Raw genomic sequence first — 12,030 nt, 5'->3', positions numbered from 1 at the left:
CTCCCACCTTTCCTTCCTTGTTTTCAGTGAAAGAAAATCATTGTCACTGAGCCAACCCCCCATCCTCATCTCTATTGTCTTAGCTATCCCTGTTAGACTTTAGTTGACTTGAGGTTATAGTAAGGCAATGAGTCCTCTTCTGAGAATTCATTCTTTCAGAGGGGCAGAATGTCATGGATGATGCAGGAGGGCATAACAATTCTTTCCATTTGCTTTTTTTTAAGCATTATAAGTTCTGACACAAAAATATACCTCATTAATTAACTACTGCTTAGGCTATGAGTGTGACCATTTAAAATGTCCTGAGTGGTGAAAAAAAAAATTGATCTGGGACTGGAAAAATTATTTTATGGATAGTTACATGTGGTTAAATGGAACATGAATATACTTCTTTGGAGATAATTGCAGAAAATATGCATATGAGAAATGAACATGAAGAATAAGATTTTTTTGACACTGGAAAATATAATTGATACTATTAAAATGGAGAAATCCGAATGGTTGTAATTAAAATTATAGAAAGACAATGTGCTTATGTGTTACAACAAATACTTTTCCTGAATAATCTAATGTATACCATGGATATAAATTTTGTTAAAACTTAATTCAGATGCTTCTTTGCCCTTTCACATGCTGTGCTGTCACTCTGCCGTACATTTTACTTGCTCTCGTATTTGAGGCATGTGATTGCTTAATACCACTTTTTTAATAGATGAAGGGTCCACAGAAGTTAAGGCTTACTTATGTTTTCCGCAGATTATGTTAACAAATACTAACCTCAGGGGACTTAAGGGGAATAATTTTTCTCTGGATTTAAAAAGGAAAGCTAATAAGTAATTTAAAGGGCAAAGAAACAACTCTTGGTTTAATGTTACTATTCATAAATGACCAATAACTCACACTAATCTACAGGATTTTGTCAACATGCTCCAGTCTAGTAAGTTCTTATCAAATATTGTTTAGGGAATTTGAATCCCTATTGCAGATCTCTGGCTAATTTACAAGACTAGTAGATATAACCTTAGAATCAAAACCAGTTTTGCTCGTGATAAACTTAGTTTAATTTTTTTTATCTGTCACAGAACTAATGTTTATTTAGAAGATCAATGACTTTTCTGTAATGTAACTAATTGCATTTAGCAGGCTTTGCTGGGAAATGGAGTAAGACCACAAAGTATTTGGTAGTAATGATAAGTTCTGTATATAACCAAAAGGATAATTAAACCAGGCCTCTTTTGAATAACAATGTATACATGTTGTCTCTCTCTGACAGTAACTTTTAAACTTTTTTGACCGTAAGTCACAATAAGAACTATATTTTATGTCATCACCCAGTACAAACACACACACACACGAAATAGTATTTTCATAAAAAAATACTTAACTTTCCTATTTGTGATGTACTGTGATATTTTCTATTGTTTGCTTTTATTTTATTAAATAAAAAGTGCTGAACCTAAGCGACTAAATTAATTTCATAATTTTAGTATAAAAAAATCATTGCTTTACGGGAAACTCAGGGCTGAAATAGATAAATATGGTTGTTACGGATTGAACTGTATTCCCCCAAAACGTGTGTCAACTTGGCTAGGCTATGATTTCCCATGTTGTGCAGTTGCCCTTCATTTTGTGATCTAATTATCAGAGGCCCAAGGGGACAGGGGACAAGGAAGCAGAGGCTGAAGGGAGAAACAGCACAGGAAGCAGAGCTGCCCCAGTCTCAAAAGGTGGGGCCACAACCTCTGTGGTCTCAGAAGGTGGGGCCATGGCCTCCTGGGTTTCAAAGCATCAGATCTTCACCAACTTGGTTTCAGAGTGTGAGATGGCCATTCATAAGTGCCTAGAGAGGGACATCATGCTTGGTAAAGTAGAGGGTTAGTGAAAAAAAGGAAGACCCTCAATGAAATGGATTGACACAGTGGCTGGAACAGTGGGCTCAAGCATAGCGATAACTGTGAGGATGGCGCAGGACTGGGCAGTGTTTCGTTCTGTTGTACAGAGAGTTGCTATGGGTCACAGCCCACTCAAGGGCACTGAACAAAAACAACACAGTTATCCTATGTGTTGTACATCCTAATGTCAAGTAGCTAAAGCAAAAGGAAAAAATGATGAAGTAAAAGAGCTGAACAGAAGATTTCAAAGGGAGGCTCAAGAAGAGAAAAAGTATTACGATGACGTGTACAAAGACCTGGAGATAGAAAACTAAAAGGGAAGAATATGCTCAGCATTTCTCAAGCTGAAAAAACTGAAGAAAAAATTCAAGCCTTGAATTGCAACACTGAAGGATTGTATGGGGAAATATTAAATGACGTGGGAAGCATCAAAAGACGACGGAAGGAACAGAGAGTCACTATACCAGAAAGAACTGGTCAATGTTCAACCTTTCAGGATGTAACATATGATTAGGAACTGATGGTACTGAAGGAAGAAGTCCAAGCTGCACTGAAGGCACTAGTGAAAAACAAGGCTCTGGGAACTGACAGAACACCAATTGAGATGTTTCAACAAATGGATGTAGCACTGGAAGTGCTCACTCATCTATGCCAAGAAGTTTGGAAGACAGCTACCTGGCCAACCAACTGGAAGAGATCCATATTTATGCCTATTCTCAAGAAAGGTGATCTAACTGAATGTGGAAATTATTGAACAATATCCTTAATGTCCCATGTCAGCAAAATTTTGCAGACGATTATTCAAAAGAGGCTGCAGCAGTATATCAACAGGGAACTCCCAGAAACTCAAGCTGGATTTAGAAGAGGGCATGCAACCAGGGATATCATTATTGATGTCAGATGTATCTTGGCTGAAAGCAGAGAATACCAGATAAATGTTTACCTGCGTTTTACTGACTATGCTAAGGCATTTGACTGTGTGGACCTTATAACAAATTATGGATAACACTGTGGAGAATGGGAATTCTAAAACACTTAATCCTGCTCATGAGGAATCTGTATATGGATCAAGTGGCAGTCATTCGAACAGAACAAGGGGATACTGATTGGTTTAAAGTCAGGAAAGGTGTGGTTCAGGGTTGTATCCTTTCACCACACCTATTCAATCTGTATGCTGAGCAAATAATCTGAGAAGGTGGACTGTGTGAAGAACGGGGCATCAGGATTGGACGAAGACTCATTAGCAACCTGCATTATGCAGATGACACAACCGTGCTTGCTGAAAGTGAAGAGGACTTGAAGCACTTACTGATGAAGATCAAAGACCACAGCCTTCAGTATGGATTGCACCTCAACATAAAGAAAACAAAAATCCTCACAATTGGACCAATAAGAAACATCATGATAAATGGAGAAAAGGTTGAGGTTGTCAAGGATTTCATTTTACTTGGATCCCCAGTCAACAGCCAAGAAATCAAAAGACGCATTGCATTGGTCAAATCGGCTTCAAGAGACCTCTTTAAAGTGTTGAAAAGCAAAGATGTTACCTTGAGGACTAAGGTGTGCCTGACCCAAGCCATGGTGTTTTCAATCGTCTCATATGCATGTGAAAGCTGGACAGTGAATAAGGAAGACCAAAGAAGAATTGATTTCTTTAAATTGTGGTGTTGGCAAAGAATACTGAATATACATACCATTGACTGCCAAAACAATGGACAAATCTGTCTTGGAAGAAGTATAATCAGAATGTATAACAGAAGCAAGGATGGTGAGAGTACGTCTCACATACTTAGGACATATTGTCAGTAGGGATCAGTCCCTGGGGAAGGACATGATGCTTGGTAAAAGTAGAGGGTCAGTGAAAAAGAGGAAGACCCTCAATGAAATGGATTGACACAGTTGCTACAACAGTGGGTTCAAGCATAACAGTGATTGTGAGGATGGCGCAGGACCGGGCAGTGTCTTGTTCTGTTGCAACTAGGGTCACTATGAGTTGGAACTGATTTGATGGCACCTTAACAACAATCTCTATTGATATTCTCATTTTGTTCAAACATTGTTTTCTTGATTTCCTTTAGCTTTTTGAGCAGATTCAAGGTTTTTGACTAATAATTCAAACATCTGGGTTTCCTCAGGGATGATTTCTCTCAACTTTTTTTTTCCAGTGAATGTGTCAAACTTTCCTGTTTCTTTCCATGTTTTGTAATTTTTTTTTTTTTTTGCTGAGAACTGTATGTTGTATTATGTTCTAACAGCTCTGGTAATCTAATATTCTCATTCTCCAGGGATTGGTGATTTTTCCTTTTTGAGGGCTGGAGCTGTACATTTGTGACTTTTCCAAATTATTTTTTTGTGAAGTACGTATTGTTGTGTACAGTAGAAGTTTTTCTTATGTTATCTCTATGGTCATACAGTGACCTTACAAAGGTTTCCTTGTGTATCAAAATTTATCATCCCCTTCATCAAGCTCTCATCTGGATGCTTCAAGTGTTTGAATAGACTCCGGAGTTCCAAAACAGTTGATTCATACAATTCCTGCCAGTTCATTAGAGGTACTGATACCTGGAGCTTCCTAATCTGCTATCTTCTCACAATTCTACATCTAATTCTAAGAGTAATATTTTTGATAGACTTTGGTTGTGAAATTTATCTTTTTTTAAAAATGAAGAAAGGACAACAGGCTTACTTAAAAACAGAAATGTAAGTGGAAAGTGAATCTGTTGAAATTCTGATGCTTGAAAGTTAACAATGCGGTATATGTTTTTCCAGATTTTTGTTCCTGTGAAATATTTATTCATTTAATTGCACAAAAATATATGCACACTGATGCTTACTTTTGCATTGTTGTATTAAAGAAAAATAACCAACAGAGGACTGGGTAAGGTAGTTATTGTATAATCATAAAAACAGATCAGAATGAAATTAAAAAAATAGTACACATTGAAAGAGGTACATAATGTTATATAAAAAATTCAAAAAAGAAGACATGTTTAAAAATTGATTTATTGCTATACAATATTTATATTGTATTTTAAGCCATCAGTGTATATCTTAAGTAATCACCTTCTCGATGGCATTCTTTCAAAATACAGGTGAATTTAAACTGTTAGCATTTTAGATAGGATTTTTCATTGATAATTCACCAATGAGCTAAGTTTTTGGTTTTGTTTATGCTGGCTTTGTCTGAGTTATATTAGCTTCATGATAAGAAAGGAATAACTTTTTGTCTTCTTTCCTATGTTCTGAAACATCTTACAAAGCACTGACTCTGTGCCTTGAAAGTCTAGAAGAATTAACTGATAAAACCAGCTGGTTCTGGGGCTTTTCTTGTGTACGACAAAGTTGAATATGCATCTGAATGAAGCCTTAAATAATTAATTTGTTCAAATCATCTACATACTTATACATTTTATACTTCCTTGACTAATACTAAGCATTTGAGTATAATTTGTGTTTTCCAATTTCTCCTTGAATTTTTTAAGTAGTTTTGTTTTGTGGAATGTGTTTCTGTGCTGAGGCAGCAGTATGATTGAAAGTCTTAATGTGTACAAATAGCTCAAAAGAACAGTCGCTGTGATGTTAGGCCATTACATAATATGAGAATGCCCATATAATGAATTACTTCTTTTTTTATGTCCAAAAATGTGAAGGAGCGATAGCAACTCTGTTTATATTTCTTCATGGTTAGGACTCAAGAAGTCTCAAAAGAATCATATTACTATGTTAGATTTCCTATTTAGTTGTATTTACTGTGATCTGGGTCTCACCACAGTCAATCATCTATCAAAAGCAGGCATCCTTGGTTAGTTTTACTTCCTTTGTCTTGGTTGCATTCTCCTTTATTATTTTTTAAATATACAACTAGAATTTTTAAAAATAATCATATGTCAAAAATACCTACAGATAATATTCCAGCTTCAACTCCACACATGAAAATACTAGGGACTAGATTGTAGTATTCATTAAATTCCTTTTTTTCTTCTAAGATGATCTTCCTAATTATCAAGCACTTCACTCTTTAATCAAGATAACTCAAGTAATTTTTGTTAAATGCCTTTCTGTTGAAAATTCAATTGAAAAATAAGGATAATGATTTGGCTTCATCACAATGAGGAAAAATGAGGAATTCAATGTTAATATTTTTGTCCTAAGGCCCTTATGTAATCAACCAATGTACGTCTACTGAAATTCTAAGAGAAAAAAATAAGTAACGTGAAAACATGACAGTAACATCTGTCACCAAGCTTACCTTGCCAATATGTCATTTAAAGGTGATTTTATGTATTATGGACATTTTATCCAGCCTTACCTGAACCGTTTTTCAGGTACCCATTTGCATCTACAGTTGTATACATGATATATGGTCCAGGCTGATTTACTCCAAAGGGCTGCAATAAAAAAGGAAGAGGTAAGCCTTGAAAAGTATGTGAATGATTTGAAGATTCAAGCAAATCTATTACAAATACAGTAAAAAAAAAACTTATATAGTATTTTTACCTAGATGACAGTTACTTGGAGAGTAGTGCCATAAATAACACTTTAAAACAAAACTTGTTAGTAGAAAAAATGTTTAAATTTATATTATTGCTAAGTCACAGGATATATGTATCTTTGGCTGCACTAAGCAGCACCATTTTTTTCCTGTACTAGTATTTCCATGTTCCACTCCTACCAAGCTGCAGAGAGATCCTGTTGCTTCACATGCATAGCAAGGAGCAATGTTAATGTGGTGTACCTCTTGTTGACATAAATTTTCTCTCCTAGGTCTGTGTCTTTGGAACAGGGCATGTTTTGTCATACTCTAAATTTGTCCCATTCCAGCAAGATTGGGAGATTATACTTCTGAGGACATGTTTATTACTCTGTTATAACCTCAAAATTAGCTTACCATCCATAGTCTATATAGTGGAAGATTAGTGTCTTGGGCTTATAGTATTTTTATGTAGAAAGAATATTATATACTTATACTACATATTACTTCCATGAAAGAATCACCAAAATTGTGTATCTACATTCCTGCTTTGCAGGTGGGGAAGCAAGAGCTTGTTCTTTAGATATCCACAATTTTCAAGCCAACCACTGATAGGTGAAGAGATGTTAATGTGTGGAATTACCTTCTTCATACAATTATTCCTTTCTTTTCCCTTTATGGTTTTATCCTATATGTAAAAATCTTAAATAATATATTCAGTTACAGTTGGGTTTTCTGGGTTAGTTATAGTTAACAATACTTATAGTATTGTTTTCAGCAAGCCTTCCCAATTATATTCTTGAACATTTTTTCTAATTTACATTAGAGCGTATTTCACACTGCTGTCCACACTATCTTATTTTACTGATTTATTTAGGTTTTTTTTGTCTCTCCCGCTTATATTCACTTTAAAAATCAGGTCAGTGAATCTCTAATATGAATCCTTAAGCTCTCCTTACATTCACCTTTCACCATGGGCCAGTCATTCTGGTATTTGAAGGCAAGGGCTGGAAATCCATATTCAATTCCTTTATACAATAACCCTCAAAATGTGCTTCAAGGATCCCCAGGAGGCCCCAAGACATTTTCAGAAGGTTGCAAAAGGTAAAAACTGTTTTCAAGATAATATTTGCCTACTACACTGTGTTAATATTTGTAGTAATAGTGTGACATCAAGGGTGGGTATTACCAGTGGCACCAAACTGCAGTCGTTGAGATGGGTATTTAGCTGACTTTTTTTTTTTTTTTGAAAAGGGACAAAGTAAGCCTATCTCTTCAAGTAAAACAACTAACAATATTTGTTGTCATTATTAAATGTGAGCTTCTAAGTGAAAATTAGATTTTTGGAAACTTTGTATCTGCCAAGGTAAATTTGGCAGCTTTCCAGTACTTAAGATATTTTTTTGATGAGATCAATGGTGATGCTGACAAATGTGAATTCAGAGGATTGGAGGACGGAACATGTTAGCACTGGGAAGGTCTTCCTAACTCGGTAAATCAGTATTTTCCAGATAACTAATGCACACCGTTAGGAACCCACGTGTGGGTAAAAGAGTCATTCAAAGTCAAGACAGACTAATGGATTTTAATGTAGCAGTGTAAGGCAAAAGCACTTCTGAGATGGTATAATAATGGTCTCTGAAAATCTGCTACCCCATAGAAGCAATGAGAATACAGGCAAAAAAAATGGGTCAAAAATCAACTTCTTCAGAACTCTGGAATGTAACCAAGAAGTCTGTAAAAATTCAGGGAGCATTTATTCAAGAAAAACGGCTGAATCTTGGTAAGAATAATGACCTTTGTGGTGTTTAACTTGCCCTATTCCCATACCCCTGTCCCTAGCTCTGCAGTAGCCTTAAAAATCAAAAGCTTTGCAAGTATAAAGGTAGCCCTTGACTTATGACATACTCGAGTTACTATGTACTGCACTTACGACCACCTGTTTTTTGTACAGCTTATCAGTAGTAATATGTACTACATAGAATGTTGCAGCGTGTAATTTTCTGATGTTATCATTCTTAAAAGAAGCCCTGGTAGTGCAGTGGTTAAAGTGCTCAGCTGCAAACCAAAATGTCAGTGGTTCAAACCCACCAGCCTCTTTGTGGGAGAAAGATGTGGCAGTCTGCTACATAAAAAAGATTTACAGCCTTGGAAACCCTATGGGGTGGTTCTACTTTGTCCTATAAGGTTGCTATGAGTTGGAATTGACTTGATGGAAGTAGGTTTGGTTTTTTGGCTCATTCTCAGATGTTACTCACAGATGTCCAAGGACAATAAAAACCGAATTTATAAAGATTATACTAATAAAAGGCAATAATAATGAAAAGTAAAACAAACAAACAAAAGAGGTATTTCACTTATCCGAACCAACTTACAACGGAGTGGTTGGAATGGAACCTCGCTGTAAGTCAGAGACTACCTGCAGTAGCTATGAAAATGATCAGCCTAGCTGTCACTGGAGCTCCCCAAAAGCCCCGTCCCCAGAGTCTGTCACAATCTGACCTGTAAAGTTCCATTCTCAGGGCTTGTCTTCATTTGACCTAATTGAAAGTTCTGTCTGTGTGAACAGCTCTATCAGTGAGATGTTTGTTAAAAACAATCATCAACACTTACCATCAAAACTGCAGGTGTCTGAGGCAGTGATACCAGTTAGAGATAACAAGAGGCTGGCCAAAATTTTAAAAGAAAAATTAAGGAAATATTCCCCGGAGTCCAGAAGGCCGTGTGCCTATACAGAGCTTTGTGCATGCCTAGGAAAAGCCTGGGTCCTAATCATCTCTGGCTGACCTTGAGGCATATGCAGGAAGTGAAGGCTAAGTAAAATTTGTAAACTACCTGCCGTACTGTTGAAGGTGTGCTCCAATAACACATACAACCCCTCAGCAAAGACTGGAAGACTTACTGGTTCAAGGCATTTAAGAAAATTTCTGTCCAATCATTGACCACTAAGCTAACCGAGGAAACCCTGGTGGCGTAGTAGTTAAGAGCTACGGCTGCTAACCAAAAGGTTGTCTGTTTGAATCCATCAGGCACTCCTTGGAAACTGTATAGGGCAGTTCTGCTCTATCCTACAGGGTCACTATGAGTTGGAATTGACTTGACGGCAGCAGGTTTATGCTAACTGAGCAAGGACCACACATAACAAAGAACACAGACTTTTTTTTTACAGTATTCCAGGGAAGTCACCAAATAAACAGCAACAACAAAAGGAAACAACAGCAAACCTTGGGATGGGGAGAAATCTGACTTCCAGATTTGCCACATTACATTATTTAAAATGTCCAGTTTTCAACAAAAACTTATAAGACATTAAAGAAATAGAAAAGTATGACTCACACATAAGTAGAGGGGGAAAAAAAAACAGTCAATAGAAACTGTCCCTGAGGAAGCCCAGATTTTGGACATACTGCACAAAGACTTTAAATCTGCTATTATAAATCTGTTCAAAAAACTAAAGAAAATCATGTCTGAAGAATTAAAGGAAATTATGAGAACACTGTCTCACCAAAGAGATTATCAATAAAGAGATATAGAAATCACACACACACACAAAGAACCAAACAAATTCTAGAAGAGTACACCTGAAATAAAAAAATTCACTATGGGATTCAACAGTGGGTTTAAACTGGCAGAAGAAAAACGAGCAAACTTGAAGGTAGACCCAAAACCAAACCTGTTGCCGTCAGGTTGATTCCAACTCAGAGCAACCCTATAGGACAGAGTAGAACTGCCCCATAGAGTGTCCAAGGAGGGACTGGTGGATTTGAACTGCCAGCCTTTGGGATAGCAGCTGAGCTCTTAATCACTGCATCATCAGGGCTCCAAACTTGAAGATCCAGCCTGAGGATCACAAAGAAAAAAGGAATGAAGAAAAATGAATGGAGCCTCAGAGACCTGTGGGGTATCATAGCAAAAGATACATATTGGAAGGCCCTGAAGAAGAGGAGGAAGAGAAAGGGGTAGAAAGATTATTAGAATAGTGGCTGAAAACTTCCAAATTTGATGAAAACATTAATCTATACATCCAAAAAGCCCAATGAACTCCAAGTAGGACTAACACTGACACCATAGTCAATCTACACTAAAGATGCATTGAGAGGCAAACTGTCAACAGCCAAAGATAGAGAATCCTGAAGCAGCAAGAGAGAAATGACTCTAAACACACAACTGATCCTCAATAAGATTAACAGTCAATTGCTTATTAGAAATCATGGGGACCAGAAGGAAATAGGATGATATATTTAAAGCGTTGAAAGAAAAAAAAAAAAAAACCGTCCTTCATAAGTAAAGGGGAGACTAAAGTTTTTTTTTTTTTTTTTCTTTCAGATAAACACAAACTGAGAATTTATCACTAGAAGACCTGACTTACAAGAAATACTGAAAGGAGTCCTTTAGTGTTTCAGGCGGAACTGAAAGGACACTAGACAGTAACTCAAATCCACACAAATAAATAAAGCATATTGGGTAAAGGTAAATACAGGTAAAGATAAAAGATAGTAAAAATATGTTTTTGTAACTCTTCTCAAAGCCAATCTAAAAGGCTACTGCCACTCTGCAGGAGAAAAGACCCGCCAATCTTCTCCCATAAAGATTGCAGCCTAGGAAATCCTACAGGGCAGTTCGACCTTGTCTTACAGGGCTGCTATGAGTCAGAATGGACCTGATTGCACACAAGAGCAACATAGTGTTTTACTCCACCTGCTCTGGACATTTGTTCTTTGGGTCAATGTTCTCTTGCAAAATACCGTGAGAAGGCTTTTTTGTGGCTCTACAGTTTCCTGCTTCTCCTTCTTACCTATCTGCACCTTCGGTCAGAGGAAACCAACGAAAAGAAAAATGTACTGGCCATATAGTTCACAGCCCATGACCAAGACGCATACTCTGATTTACACTACTGAGAGGAGGCATGATAGATTTCACCAACAAAGGGGCAAGGTGAGGACTGGGAAGCCAGCATTTGAGTATCATAAAGAATTGCCCTGCAGTCTATCTTGGCCATACACTGCACTTTTGACTATAATTAAAATAACCATGGCCACACATATGGCTGTAATAACAACAGGTTGAAACTATGGATAAATTTAAAAATGAGCACTTTTAATAATGGATTTGAAAACACAGCTACTATAAGGCATGACAGCAAACATTTAGAATGAACTTATGCAGTATAGCATCTGTTAAAACAAATTAAAGCCTGAAGAGTAATATTCTAAATTCTAGGGCAAAATTAAAGTTGGCAGTCTGAGATGACATTGCTAAATCATCAAAAACAAAACAAACACTCAGTTGCAGTCAATTGATGATGACCCCAGAGTAGAAATGTGCTCCGGGGGTTTTCAATGGCTGATTTTTTGGAAGTAGATCCTAGGCCTGTCTTCCAAGGTGCCTTTGAGTGTTCTCCATCCTTCAACCTTTGGTTGGCAGACAAGCATCATACCCATCTGTACTACCCAGGAACTCCAAAAATATATACTATACTGGGCAATGAAATGTTGAGATGGTCACAATCGGGCAGAGTTGAAGCAATAAAACTGTGCTAGGAATCATTCATTCTGCAGAGCTTCTGCAATCAGACTACACCCAGGGACTGATCCAGAACTCTGGTCTATAAGCACTGAGGCTTCAGGGAGCAATTCATACACAGCACCAAAAGAACTAAAGGAAAGA

The 12,030-nt window shown here is 36.9% G+C and overlaps 1 protein-coding gene across 1 annotated transcript in view; it reads right to left on the bottom strand.

Moving 5' to 3' along the window:
• The window catches only part of ITFG1 (integrin alpha FG-GAP repeat containing 1), a 244,290-nt gene that overhangs the window by 31,451 nt on the left and 200,809 nt on the right, over positions 1-12,030 (bottom strand). Inside the window, exon 14 of the mRNA XM_049864307.1 lies at positions 6,202-6,280. Within this exon, the coding sequence (XP_049720264.1) occupies positions 6,202-6,280 (79 nt within the window). The remainder of the gene's footprint in view (positions 1-6,201; positions 6,281-12,030) is intronic.

The sequence above is a fragment of the Elephas maximus genome, chromosome 21 (genome assembly GCF_024166365.1).
Source record: "Elephas maximus indicus isolate mEleMax1 chromosome 21, mEleMax1 primary haplotype, whole genome shotgun sequence".
NCBI classification, from domain to species: domain Eukaryota; kingdom Metazoa; phylum Chordata; class Mammalia; order Proboscidea; family Elephantidae; genus Elephas; species Elephas maximus.
This window is presented reverse-complemented; position numbering and strand designations above follow the sequence as displayed.